The following is a 14896-nucleotide window of genomic DNA, read 5'->3' on the forward strand; positions in this document are numbered from 1 at the left end:
TATCCTCACTATTCAAGCCAGTCCACAATGAAACTAATTCAGTTTATTCTTCTCTTAGGCTAAATCTGTGTCCAGGAAATGGCCCCTGTATGTGTGGTTTATTCCCCTTTGGAAAAGTTTGGGATTATTAAGACATGGGATGGGCAACTGGCGGACCGTGGACCAATTGTTGAGCGTTAGGTGCAATTTAGAAATTTGGTTGTGCATCCAACAGTTTTTCTCTTGTTATGTCAGTCACTGACAGTCACTCAATCAACCCATGTCAACAATTTTTTTTTTAGATTGGTAAATTAGTCTAGCGGCCAGTTATCTAAACTTCTAGTAATCATGGTACAATGAACCGATTGAGCGGGTGTCCCATTGACTAACAAAATCAATCTCACTCATATCATATTAAACTGCAACAACAAAAAATTCTCTACCCTATGGCCAAAATGTTGAATTGTAGGAAATTAGCTAATTAGTTCCAATTTTTTGTGGCCCCCTCTATCAAAGTTGCGCTTCCCTCAGTTAGACCATTCCTGGTGAGCAAGCAAACCATTAGACTACAGCAGTTCTAATGGTTTCGATGGGTCTTCAATGGGAAAAGTCCCAAACACACACTGTATAGTGTTGTAATGGAATTGGGTCGGGTTTAATGTTAAATGTCACTTATCACACAACATATATATAAAAAAAACATAAGACTGCCATGAAATGGTTTCTAATTCTATTTTTGTATTAGAGTAGTCACAACATTTAGTAACTGCCCATTTCTCCAGGAGATGTTTGGCTTTATATGAGAATTGCACCATATGGAAAGCCCTCTGAGAGCTGCCACTTGATGAACTATTCAAGGAGAGCTTGATTAAAGCATTAGGTTGCTAAGAGAAGGACAAACTAAATTGCTTTCATGGAAGACTGACTTGACTTGTGAGGATGACCACATAATATATTTTCATCATGAGCAAAAGCTATTGATTTTCAACCCACATTTGCAAAGAAAATGTTGTGATCCATTTGATAAACACAAGAGACCAACAAAATGGATAAAAGGGTGTGGCGGTAGCAGGAACAGTGATATCTTGTGGGCAAAGCCTGGTACTTTCACACTAATCTTTGAGGAAAAATGCAATGGCAAATTTCAATGGCTACTTCAATTGCTAATTTCTTTAAACGGGTCGACATCAACAAATTTACTGACAATATATTACATAGTCTCAATAAACAATACTCCAAGCCACAGCTTCATACTACTTGTCAAGCATAAGCATAGAGAAATTATACTGTATACTGGCTATTGGGGTGGCCTAGGTGTGGGTTTTTGGTGGCCCATGGCTTTTTATGATTTTTTTGGATTCCTCGAATCTTAATCATTGTTAAGAGGTTTGTTCCAAATCGAATGTTGGGACTATACTATTTATTGAATATTATATGAATACTATAAATTGAAATGGCCAATTAGCTTATTTAGAATCATTCCTGCAATATTATTTTAACTACAGAAACCATTTCAGAACAATCTGAGATGGTGGGTGACATGGCACGATTAATCTATCGTCTAATACTACTACCGTAGCACATGCTTCCTAAAGTGCACATCCACACTTTTAAAATCACAGCATCTAACGTAATGGAAAAATGCTCAGACGAAGGAGAAATGTGGTTTGAATCCCAGCCTTCAGATGGGGAAATTAGAGGGATAACAAAGACTCCTCACGGCGGGCACCAAATATGCCTAAGACCACTGATCTGTTGGAGCTTGTTGTTACATTCCTTGGGCACATGGGAGCATAACTTGGAGGCTGTTCAGAGGCACAGAAGGCCTGGCTGCTCCTCTCATCTGGTCTGGTCTGCAGTCCGCTCTCTCAGGCTGTGTCCCAAATGGTACCCTATTCCCTATAAAGTGCACTACTTTTGACTATAGCTCTAATGGGCCCTGGTCAAAAGTAGTACTCTATATAAGGTGCCGTTTGGGATGCAACTCACTCTCCATTAGGCCTGCTCAGGAGACCAGAGTGGAGACTCGCGCCAACACTCAGTCAAAACACCCTTCACTACTTCCAGTGGTCCAACAGCCCTTGGCCTCCCCTCAGTGGAGCAGGCCTGACCTGACGTGATGAGTGAATGTTAGTGTTAGCCAGCCCTTAGTTCCACTCTGTCCGGAATTAGGGAGTGTAATGGCTTCAACTCTGTCGGAGCCACATTGCATCTCTCATATCAGCAACACTAGACCTATCATCACCAGATTGATGGAAACACTGGGAAAGTTTTTTTTTTTTACTAGCTAGTCTCTGCCTGTAGATAAGGAGAGACAGTCAGATTCCTCACTAGAGGTTTTGGTGTCTCCTGCTGCGGTATAAAGTGAAAACATGTGGTGAGCACACGGCCAAGGCATCCTAATTATTTTGCCAAAAGTGGAGAGGGATGCAGCATTCTCTGATTAAAAACACAATTCAAATCAAACCACTCATCATTTATACCGAGGATGAAAAGAATGTATAATTAACTTTCCATTTGTTAGATGTCTAACACTCCATTTGATCATCTAAAATAGTAACTATGTGATGTATTTTTCTATCTTGATTGCCTTCCTTTAGATCTCACCATGTGTATCATCCTCAGAAACAGTTTTTGATTTTACTTGGGTTGCTTTCCAAATGGCACCCCTATTCCCTCTATAAAGTACACAACTTTTGACCAGAGCCTTATGAGCCCTGGTCAAAAGTAGCGCACTATATTGGAAATAGGGTGCTATTTGAGACACAACTTGATTGGTCGTGTGTTTCAGATTGACAAGCAGCAGTTTGAGGAGACGGTGAGGACGCTGAACAACCTGTATGCTGAGGCAGAGAAGCTGGGAGGCTCGTCGTATCTGGAGGGCTGTCTGGCCTGCCTCACAGCTTACACTATCTTCCTCTGTATGGAGACACACTACGAGAAGGTGAGAGACCTTCACTAATCCACACAACTAGGGTTGCAAAATTCTGTTAACTTTCTCAAAATTCCCAGGTTTTCCCAAAATTCTGGTTGGAAAATTCCCGGAATCAGAAGAGAATAAGCAGCAAATGCAGAATCTTCCAAGCAGGATTTCTGGAAAACCTGGGAATTTGGGGAAACATACTGGAATTTTGAAACTCTACACAACTTAATGTGTGCTGACTACAAAGCTAGTGCTGACTAGGTAAAGCCAATGTGTTGTACAAAAATACACCCAAGTAATGCTTTGGAATTCTCTGAATTAGATTGTGGACCAACACTCTAGAATAGATTGAATATATTGTAAGCTAATCAGCAGCCATTTTCTGGAGTCAGAAAGAAATGCCCCCTCATAGAAATTGCTATTATAAGTGCGTTTTGATCACACATTGAAGGCCTCTATTACTGTCATGTTATCCATCAAGATATTTGGTCAATGGGTTTAGCTTTCATGTTGCAAGTTAGTCATTTTGAATTAGTAGGGGGGAACCCAAACCAGTACAGTGATCACATTTCATGGAAGTTGAAATGAGATGTGAGGTATTGATATTAATATGATTAGTGGCAGAGAGCAGTACAGCTCTAACAATAGCGCCCATACAAGCAGATATATACATCATTTAATATGTGATTTTAACATTTAGAGTGAGTATACTGTTACTACACAAAAGCCTTTTTCCAGATCCAGCTCTACCGGTTGGCACATACAGTGGTTGCTCCACTAAAAATTTTGTGATTATGCTGCGGTATTTAGAGGTAATTTGTGGTTTAGTACGGTACCCTGCGTCACCACTTCATTGCTCCAGACCAGCGCAAGGGGGAGTTAGAGCACTGATTATGCTTTTGGGTCCTTCTGTGTCTCTGACAATGAATGGGCGACATAAACCTAAATAGAAACTGATAATTGTGCACGACTTCAGTATTGCTTACTAAAACTGTTGTTACACTACGGTCTAAGGCAGTGCAAGCTGTCTTGCTACAGATGCTGGTTCAATACCCGTGCCGGCCTCGACTGGGAGACCGATGAGATGACTGTAGGTTTTTGGTTTCTCTCCCTCTAAAAACAGAAATAAATGATTCTAAATAACAAACTGGCTTTATTTACAAATTAGTAGCAATGTCTCACCCCATGTTCAAGAATGGCCTTTTTCTCGCTCATTTTACATTATTTGAAAACTAAATCATCTCCAAAATATCATTTTTTTTAAACAAATCGATTGTTAATTTAGAATGATATAAAAGCCCCTTGGATATTCTCACAGATATATTATTAACCCTGTTATTGGCAGGACAATATATATCGGTCATGGCTCCCAAGTGGCGCACAATGGGATTGCCTTACAGTTCTCCTGCTGTATCCACTGAAAATGTGCGAGGTTCAAGGCGCGAGGGCAGGGGGCACGGGATGGGCCGCAGAGCCGCACACAGAAGACAGACTCTGCCCATGGGGAACAGAGGAGGGACGGTGGGTGGACCCCCACCCCGCCACACTGGGAGCAACACTTTAAGGGGCATTGCATTAATAATGGCGCTGACTAGGGAAACGTTCCGCTGTTTTAGCAGGCAGCTGGACAATAGACTTGCCTAGATGGAGGGTAGGGGGAGAATTCTATTGTCAAATGTATTTCTAAGTGACGTTCTAAGTTAAGTAGCATTATTATTATGTATCACATACGACCGTGATTGGATGTCCCATAGGGCGGCGCACAATTGGCCCAGCGTTTCTCTCCCTCTAAATATAGAAATAAATGTTTTGGCCTTTACAAATATTATTTTGGCCTTTACAAATATTATTTTGGCCTTTATTCAGATTACAATCGCTCACTTTCGAAATAAACTCCAAAATATCGTCATATATTATCAAGTTGATGGCCGGCACCTACATAAAGCTGAGTGACTCACTCATTCATGGCTTTGGATCAAAATAAATAGTTTAGTTTATTAATTCGACCATTTAAAAAAAACAAGCACACATAAAACTTGAAAAAGCCATACATGCACCTGAATAAAATCATCGAGGATAACACACAAAGTCTGGGACTTATTTCCATTGTGGTCCTCTTGAGACAAGATGGCTAGACAAGATCGAACACAGTTAAACACAGTATGGCAGTGAAATAATAAAACAAAAACAGAGAGGAAGGACATCTATCTCATCATTCCATTAAGTACCAACTTTCTTTCTCTTAGTCTTTAATAAAGAAATGTTTTGGTTATCCTGACCTGGACATAATGGGCTATTATAATATTATAATTATAATAGCCCATTATGGGCTATTAGCAGGACAATATACCTTCACCAACACCTCTCTGTATTTTGATACTTTGTGGATGTGGCCTCCTCAGTGGCGCAGCCACCGCATCGCAATGCATTGCTACAGATACCCGTGCCAGCCGCCACCGGGAGACCCATGAGGCGGCTTTTGGTTTTAATTTAGAATCCTCCAATCCTCTATATGTAATTATTGGCGGAGAGTCACGTCATATTTTTCAATATAGTGTAGGTCTGCCATAGGCGACATGAGTCTCACTAGTGTTGAGTAATGTGCTGTTAAAAGTGGTGTAGATGTTATTTATTTAAAGAGCATATTGAAGTTAATAGCAATAGGATTTGGTTAAACAAAAATTATGGTGTAGAAATGTTATGCTCTTAGTGTAACCTTTTATTTAACTAGGCAAGTCGGGTTAAGAACAAATTGTTATTTACAAGGACAGCCTACTCCTTCCTCCCCATCGTGGTATTGAACCCTGGTCTCCCACGTGCCCGCGCACGACACAGGGATTCTTTAGCTAAATAGCCCAGTACTGTGTAGCCTACTCCCGACCGTCACGTTGTACAGCGCCATATTTTCCGTTCCATCCTAACGGAAACCAAGAGGGTTTTTAGTTTTCCTTGGCTATAAACACCATAATATTAATCAAATGAATTAAGCAAGTACCAGTCAAAAGTTTGGACACAACTACTCATTCCAGGGTTTTTCTTTATTTTTACTTTTTTCTACATTATAGAATAATAGTGAATACATCACAACTATGAAATAACACATATGGAATCAGTTAAGAACAAATTCTTATTTAGAAGGACAGCCTACTTCCTCCTTGTCGGGGAATTGAACCCCGGGTCTCCCGCGTGTCCTCACGACGCGGGGATTCTTTAGCTAAGTAGCCCAGCACTGTGGCCTACTCCCGACCGTCACGTTGTACAGCACCATATTTTCCGTTCCATCCTAACGGAAACCCCAAGTTATTTTTTATTTTTCTTAGAATAGAAACACCATAATATTACTCAAATGAATGAAGCAACATTTCTTAAAATCAGTACCATCTAGTATGTTCTTACAAAAAAAGGTTTTAAATTCTCTAGTACAGCCACTATTGAAGGCTATCAAATGCTTCTCAAAGATGCCCTCTGGTGGTTAAACTAGCAATGACATTAATGGTACCAGTGGTTGGCACTTAAATAACGTTCCATAAAATTCTGCGGCACCACGCAAGCTTTGCTGCACTACGCTGCAATTTTTACAGGACGAACCACTGCACAATCATATAGGAATTGGTTTATTCCTGTGATGCATTGACTTAGGCTCCTCGTGGGAGTCATATAAAATCAAATGTATTTATAAAGCCCTTTTACATCAGCTGATGTCACAAACTGCTTATACAGAAACCCAGCCTAAAACCCCAAACAGCAAGCAATGCAGATGTAGAAGCACGTTGGCTAGGATAAACTCCCTAGAAAAGCAGGAACCTAGAGAGGAACCAGGCTCTGAGGAGTGGCCAGTCTTCTTCTGGCTGTGTTTGGTGGAGATTATCAGAGTACATGGCCATTAAAACCAGGTTGTTCTTCAAGATGTTCAAATGTTCATAGATGACCAGCAGGGTCAAATAATAGTCACAGTGGTTGTAGAGGGTACAAAAGGTGAGCACCTCAGGAGTAAATGTCAGTAGGCTTTTCATAGCCGAGCATTCAGAGGTCGAGACAGCAGGTGCAGTAGGGTGAGAGAAGGAGGGAGAAAGAGAGAGAGAGGGTCGAAAACAGCAGTTCCTGGACAAGGTAGCACGTCCGGCTAACAGGTCAGGGTTCCATAGCCGCAGGCAGAACAGTTGAAACTGGAGCAGCATAGAGAGAGAGTGCATACTTAAGTTCACACAGGACAACAGGTAAGACAGTAGAATTTCACCAGATAGGACAGACTGACCCTATCCCCCCAGCACATAGACTATTGCAGCATAGATACTGGAAGCTGAGACAGGAGGGGTGAGGTGACACTGTGGCCCTGTCCAACGATACCCCCGGGACAAGGCCAACCAGGCAGGATATAACCCCACCAACTTTACCAAAGTACAGCCCCCACACCACTAGAGGGATATCAACAGACCACCAACTTACTACCCTGAGACAAGGCTGAGTATAGCCCACGAAGATCTCCTTCACTGCACGTGCCCGAGGGAGAACAAAACCGGACAGGAAGATCACGTCAGTGACTAAACCCACTCAAGTCGAGTGTAACGAAAAAAGCTTGGTACGACGTGACGCACCCCTCCTAGGGACAGCATGAAAGAGCACTAGTAAGCCAGTGACTCAGCCCACGTAATAGGGTCAGCGGCAGAAAATCACAGGGGAAAGAGGGGAGCTGGCCAGGCGGAGGCAGCAAGGGCGGTTCGTCACTCCAGTACCTTGCCGTGCACCCCAATAAGAAATACGTGTTATGTCCCATTAATCTCTCCTTCCTCCTGAATTGTGCCAGTGTTTAATTACATCAACAATATTTTAGGACGAAAAATACTTGTCAACCACCTATTTTTCCTGATTAAAACTATAATGATAAAGAGACGAAATGCCCCGGAAAAAAACTAAGTATTGCAAATTACTTTTCATTTTAGTCAACGGAAATGTGACGAGACGTGAATTCCACGTCAGACTAATGGACATTAATTTGACATGAAGCTCCTTTTCGTTTGTTTTGTCCAATCATAAGCATGCATGCATGCATGGAGTATATTTAATGTCAATTCTGACAATGAGAGGATTGCATCTTTCAGTTGTGCGGTCTGATTGAGCTGATCTGCCCAGCTCTCCCACACAGATCCCAGGCGGTCACTTCCGTCACTTGGTCAAATAATAATAATCACAGTAGTTGTCGAGGGTGCAACAAGTCAGCACCTCAGGAGTAAATGTCAGTTGGCTTTTCATAGCCGATCATTGAGAGTATCTCTACCGCTCCTGCTGTCTCTAGAGAGTTGAAAACAGCAGGTCTGGGACAGGTAGTACGTCCGGTGAACAGGTCAGGGTTCCATAGCCGCAGGCAGAACAGTTGAAACTGGAGCAGCAGCACGGCCAGGTGGACTGGGGACAGCAAGGAGTCATCATGCCAGGTAGTCCTGAGGCATGGTTCTAGGGCTCAGGTCCTCCGAGAGAAAGAGAGAATTAGAGAGAGCATACTTAAATTCACACAGGACACCGGATAAGACAGGAGAAATACTCCAGATATAACAGACTGACCCTAGCCCCCCAACACATAAACTACTGCAGCATAAATACTGGAGGCTGAGACAGGAGGGGTCAGGAGACACTGTGGCCCCATCCGATGACATTAGAAGCTCTGTTTCCCATGTGCGCTGTTATTCATTCATCTATGTTGCCGCTTTTTCGCCGTGGTCCGCAAATGCGAGTTGCAGTTGCTTTTTTCCTATGGCAAAAACATATTTGTTAAATATTAGGAGTACAGGAATACTTCTGGCATTTTTGCAAAGCTCAAATTCTCTTTTGTTCAAGGAAACCAGTGTTATTTACCCCCTTGATTATAATGGGGAGAAAATCTGAGCTGTAAATTGTTTCCAAGATGGCGTAGCAGTCAGACGTCTTTGTCTTTGTTCTGTCGTGTCCCTTGTATATATCTTATATATTTATATATATATATATATATATATACTTATATATTTTCCTAAACCTCAACTTCTAAATACTCTCATGCAACCCACCTCACCCAATGTGGCGTGGATCTGTTTTTTTTCTAAAGTATTTCTATTTACTTCGGATCTGGAATCCCTCAACTGAAGCTAGCCAGCTACCAACTACCAGTCAGTAAACCACTGCTAGTGGTCACCAGCTAACCTTTAGCTCGGAAAGCTCTTGCCAGTTCGTACAACGTGACTCAAACAAGAGCATAACGGACCTATTTTTCTCTCCAGATCCCCGGATTCCTACCGCAAACTCTGAACCTTTTCATCTGGATCTTCTCAACTAGCTAACCGCAATCCCGGGTGACTACTCCTGGCTAGCGTTTCCATCCCGGCGCAAGCACCAATTAACCTGAAGCTAGCCCGGCTAGGGCTCCTGGGCTACCACCGAAGCTCACTCCTGGGCTACGATATCCGGACCCCTTCTACTGCCGGTACTGGGCACGGAACCCTGCCGATCCTCTACGACTGGAATACCGACCCCTCAGGCGCGACGTCCGCTGAAGGCCCATTCTGCTAACCGTGGCCTGCTAGCTATCTAGAGTTACTTGGAACCCTACTAATCCACGACTGGTCTATCAACGTCACCGCACGAGGAGGCAAAAACAGACTTTCCTCCATCGCGACGTCCCCCAAAGGCCCTTCTGCTAACTTGCAAGCCCCGGTCTGCTAACTGCTAGCTTGCTATCCCCGGTCTGCTAACTGTTAGCTTGCTAGCCCCGGTCTGCTAATTGCTAGCTTATTAGCCCCGGCCTACTAAGTGCTAGCTTGTTAGCCCCGGCCTGCTAACTGTCTGAATCGCCATGTCCCGAGCCAGCCCAACCACTCACTGGACCCATTTGATCACTTGGCTACGCATGCCTCTCTTTAATATCAATATGCCTTGTCCATTACTGTCCTGGTTAGTGATTACTGTCTTATTTCACTTTTGAGCCTCTAGCCCTGCTCAATATGCCTTAACCAACCATGTTGTTCCACCTCCTACATATGCGACGACATCACCTGGTTCAAACGTCTCTAGAGACTATATCTCTCTCTTCATTACTCAATGCCTAGGTTTACCTCCAATGTACTCTCTTCCTACCATACCTTTGTCTGTACATTATGCCTTGAATCTATGCTATCGTGCCCAGAAACCTGCTCCTTTTACTCTCTGTTCCGAACGTGCTAGATAGCCAGTTCGTATAGCCTTTAGCCTTATCCTACTTTTCCTCTGTTCCTCTGGTGATGTAGAGGTTAATCCAGGTCCTTCAGTGCCTAGCTCCACTCCCACTCCCCAGGTGCTCTCATTCGTTGACTTTTTTATGCATGTTAACATTAGAAGCCTACTCCCTAAGTTTGTTTTACTCACTGCTTTAGCACACTCTGCCAACCCGGATGTCTTAGCCGTGTCTGAATCCTGGCTTAGGAAAACCACCAAAAACCCTGAAATCTCCCGCCCTAACTATAACACAACTATAACATCCGCCAAGATAGAGCTGCCAAAGGGGGCAGTGTTGCAATCTACTGCAAAGATAGCCTGCAGAGTTCTGTCTTACTATCCAGGTCTGTACCAAAACAATTCGAGCTTCTACTTCTAAAAATTCACCTTTCCAGAAACAAGTCTCTCACCGTTGCCGCTTGCTATAGACCACCCTCTGCCCCCAGCTGTGCCCTCGACACCATATGTGAATTGATTGCCCCCCATCTATCTTCTGAGCTCATGCTACTAGTTGACCTAAACTGGGACATGCTTAACACCCCGGCCATCCTACAATCTAAGCTTGATGCCCTCAATTTCACACAAATTATCAATGAACCTACCAGGTATAACCCCAAATCCGTAAACACGGGCACCCTCATAGATATCATCCTAACCAACTCGCCCTCCAAATACACCTCTCCTGTTTTCAGTAAAGATCTCAGCGATCATTGCCTGCATCCGTAATGGGTCTGCGATCAAACGACCACCCCTCATCACTGTCAAACGCTCCCTAAAACACTTCTGCGAGCAGGCCTTTCTAATCGACCTGGCCGGGGTATCCTGGAATGACATTGACCTCATCCCGTCAGTAGAGGATGCCTGGTTATTCTTTAAAAGTGCCATCCTCACCATCTTAAATAAGCATGCTCCATTCAAAACATTTTGATCCAGGAATAGATATAGTCCTTGGTTCACTCCAGACCTGTCTGCCCTTGACCAGCACAAAAACATCCTGTGGCGTTCTGCATTAGCATCGAATAGCCCCCGTGATATGCAACTTTTCAGGGAAGTTATGAACCAATATACACAGGCAGTTAGGAAAGCTAAGGCTAGCTTTTTCAAACAGGAATTTGCATCCTGTAGTACAAACTCAAAAAAGTTCTGGGACACTGTAATGTCCATGGAGAATAAGAGCCCCTCCTCCCAGCTGCCCACTGCTCTGAGGCTAGGAAACACTGTTACCACCGATAAATCTACTATAATTGAGAATTTCAATAAGCATTTCTCTACGGCTGGCCATGCTTTCCACCTGGCTAACCCTACCCCGGTCAATTGCCCGGCACCCTCCACAGCAACCCGCCCAAGCTCCCACCATTTCTCCTTCACCCAAATCCAGATATTTGATGTTCTGAAAGAGCTGCAAAATCTGGACCCCTACAAATCAGCCGGGCTAGACCATCTGGACCCTCTCTTTCTAAAATGATCTGCCGAAATTGTTGCAACCCCTATTACTAGCCTGTTCAAACTCTCTTTCGTATCGTCTGAGATTCCCAAAGATTGGAAAGCTGCCGCGGTCATCCCGCTCTTCAAAGGGGGTGACACTCTAGACCCAAACTGCTACAGACCTATATCTATCCTACCCTGTCTTTCTAAGGTCTTCGAAAGCCATGTTAACAAACAGATCGCCGACCATTTCGAATCCCACCGTACCTTCTCCGCTATGCAATCTGGTTTTAGAGCTGGTCATGGGTGCACCTCAGCCACGCTCAAGGTCCTAAACGATATCATAACCGCCAAGAGACATTACTGTGCAGCCGTATTCATCGACCTGGCCAAGGCTTTCGACTCTGTCAATCACCACATTCTTATTGGCTCGACAGCCTTGGTTTCTCAAATGATTGCCTCGCCTGGTTTACCAACTACTTCTCTGATAGAGTTCAGTGTGTCAAATCGGCGGGCCTGTCGTCCGGACCTCTGGCAGTTTCTATGGGAGTGCCACAGGGTTCAATTCTCTAGCCGACTCTTTTCTCTGTATACATCAATGATGTCGCTCTTGCTGCTGGTGATTCTCTGATCCACCTCTAAGCAGACGACACCATTCTGTATACTTCTGGACCCTCTTTGGACACCTCCAGACGAGCCACAATGCCATACAACTCTCCTTCCGTGGCCTCCAACTGCTCTTAAATTCAAGTAAAACTAAATGCATGCTCTTCAATCGATCCCTGCCCGCACCTGCCTGCCCGTCCAGCATCACTACTCTGGACGGCTCTGACTTAGAATACGTGGACAACTACACATACCTAGGTGTCTGGTTAGACTGTAAACTCTCCTTCCAGACTCACATTAAGCATCTCCAATCCAAAATTAAATCTAGAATCGGCTTCCTATTTCGCAACAAAGCATCCTTCACTCATGCTGCCAAACATACCCTCGTAAAACTGACCATCCTACCGATCTTCGACTTTGGCGATGTCATCTATAAAATAGCCTCCAACACTCTACTCAATAAATTGGATGCAGTCTATCACAGTGCCATCCGTTTTGTCACCAAAGCCCCATACACTACCCACCACTGCGACCTGTACGCTCTCGTTGGTTGGCCCTCGCTTCATACTCGTCGCCAAACCCACTTGCTACAGGTTATCTACTAGTCTCTGCTAGGTAAAGCCCCGCCTTATCTCAGCTCACTGGTCACCATAGCAGCACCCACTCGTAGCACACGCTCCAGCAGGTGTATCTCACTGGTCACCCCCAAAGCCAATTCCTCCTTTGGTCGCCATTCCTTCCAGTTCTCTGCTGCTAATGACTGGAACGAACTGCAAAAATCACTGAAGCTGGAGACTCATATCTCCCTCACTAGCTTTGAGCACCAGCTGTCAGAGCAGCTCACAGATCACTGCACCTGTACATAGGCCATCTGTAAACAGCCCATCTATCTACCTCACCCCCATACTGTATTTATTTATTTATCTTGCTCCTTTGCACCCCAGTATCTCTACTTGCACATTCATCTTCTGTACATCCTACCATTCCAGTGTTAAATTGCTATATTGTAAATACTTCCCCACCATGGCCTATTTATTGCCTTAACTCCCTTATCTTACCTCATTTGCTCTCACTGTATATAGACTTTTTGTTTTCTTTTTTCTACTGTATTATTGACTGTATGTTTTGTTTATTCCATGTGTAACTCTGTGTTGTTGTATGTGTCGAATTGCTATGCTTTATCTTGGCCAGGTCGCAGTTGCAAATGAGAACTTGTTCTCAACTAGCCTACCTGGTTAAAATAAAGGTGAAAAAAATAAATAAGGTTTAACATGTAGCCAATATGGTTAATTATGGCTGGCATTGGTTACAATCTGTCACAATATCAATGTTGCCAGCTAGGATATTAGGCCTAGTTGGACTATCTGAATGTGCAGGTGAATGAAGTTAGAGGTAGCCTAAATACTCATTTTCTTTAATAGAAAATGTGACTAAAATGGCTGTGACTAAAACTAGACAACATTTTCCCACAGTTTTAGTCGACTGACAACTAAAACTAATGAAGGATGAAATTATTCAAATGTGACTAAGACTAAAGGGTATTTTAAGACTAAATCTAAAATAGCATGCCATCTTTCACTACTCCCCACAAATGTAAAATCATTATATTGGTTTAGGCATGGATTAGCTTGAGGGAGTATCCTTATCCCAGTCCTTGTCTTTCAAATCCATGAAGGGAAGTGAACAAGTGTAAAGCAACCTTTGGGTGAAATAGTGTAATGTACAGTGCATTCGGAAAGTATTCAGACCCTTTGACTTTTTCCACATTTTGTTACGTTACAGCCTTATTCTAAAATGTATTAAATCGTTCCCCCCCCCCCCCCCCCATCAATCTACACACAATACCCCATAATGACAAAGCAAAAACAAGTTTTTAGAAATTTCTGCAAATGTATATTAAAAGAAATATTCAGAGCCTTTACTCAGTACTTTGTTGAAGCATGTTTGACAGCGATTACAGCAAGTCTTCTTGGGTATGACGCTACAAGCTTGGCACAACTGTATTTGGGGAGTTTCTCCTATTCTTCTATGCAGATCCTCTCAAGCTCTGTCTGGTTGGATGGGGAGAGTCACTGCACAGCTACTTTCAGGTATCTCCAGAAGTGTTCGATCGGTTTCATGCCCGGGCACTGGCTGGGCCACTCAAGGACATTCAGAGACTTGTCCCGAAGCCACTCATGTGTTGTCTTGGCTGTGTGCTTAGGGTCGTTGTCCTTTTGGAAGGTGAACCTTCACCCCAGTCTGAGGTCCTGAGTGCTCTGGAGCAGGTTTTTATCAAGGATCTCTCTGTACTTTTCTCTGTTCATCTTTCCCTCGATCCTGACTGGTCTCCCAGTCCCTGCGGATGAAAAAATCCCCACAGCATGATGCTGCCAACACCATGCTTCACCGTAGGGATGGTGCCAGGTTTCCTCCAGATGTGACGCTTGGCATTCAGGCCAAAGACTTCAATCTTGGTTTCAACAGACCAGAGAATCTTGTTTCTCATGGTCTGACAGTCCTTTAGGTGCCTTTTAGCAAACTCCAAGCGGGCTGTTGTGCCTTTTACTGAGGAGCTGCTTCCGTCTGGCCGCTACCATAAAGGGCTGATTGGTGGATTGCTATAGATAGATGGTTGTCCTTCTGGAAGGTTCTCCCATCTCCACAGAGGAACTCTGGAGCTCTGTCAGAATGACCATCAGGTACTTGGGTCACCTTCCTGACCAAGGCCCTTCTCCCCCGATTGCTCAGTTTGGATGGGCGGCC

General features: G+C 43.8%; 1 protein-coding gene across 3 annotated transcripts in view; it reads left to right on the forward strand.

Moving 5' to 3' along the window:
* LOC120041183 (golgin subfamily A member 7-like) overlaps nucleotides 1-14896 on the forward strand; it is a 39088-nt gene that overhangs the window by 17442 nt on the left and 6750 nt on the right. For all 3 annotated transcript variants that reach the window (XR_005475872.1, XM_038986148.1, XM_038986251.1), the window contains exon 3: nucleotides 2771-2923. Coding sequence is in view for 2 of the 3 variants with exons in the window: in XM_038986148.1 (XP_038842076.1) it covers nucleotides 2771-2923 (153 nt within the window). In the remaining variant the exon portion in view is untranslated. The remainder of the gene's footprint in view (nucleotides 1-2770; nucleotides 2924-14896) is intronic.

The sequence above is a fragment of the Salvelinus namaycush genome, chromosome 1 (genome assembly GCF_016432855.1).
Source record: "Salvelinus namaycush isolate Seneca chromosome 1, SaNama_1.0, whole genome shotgun sequence".
NCBI classification, from domain to species: domain Eukaryota; kingdom Metazoa; phylum Chordata; class Actinopteri; order Salmoniformes; family Salmonidae; genus Salvelinus; species Salvelinus namaycush.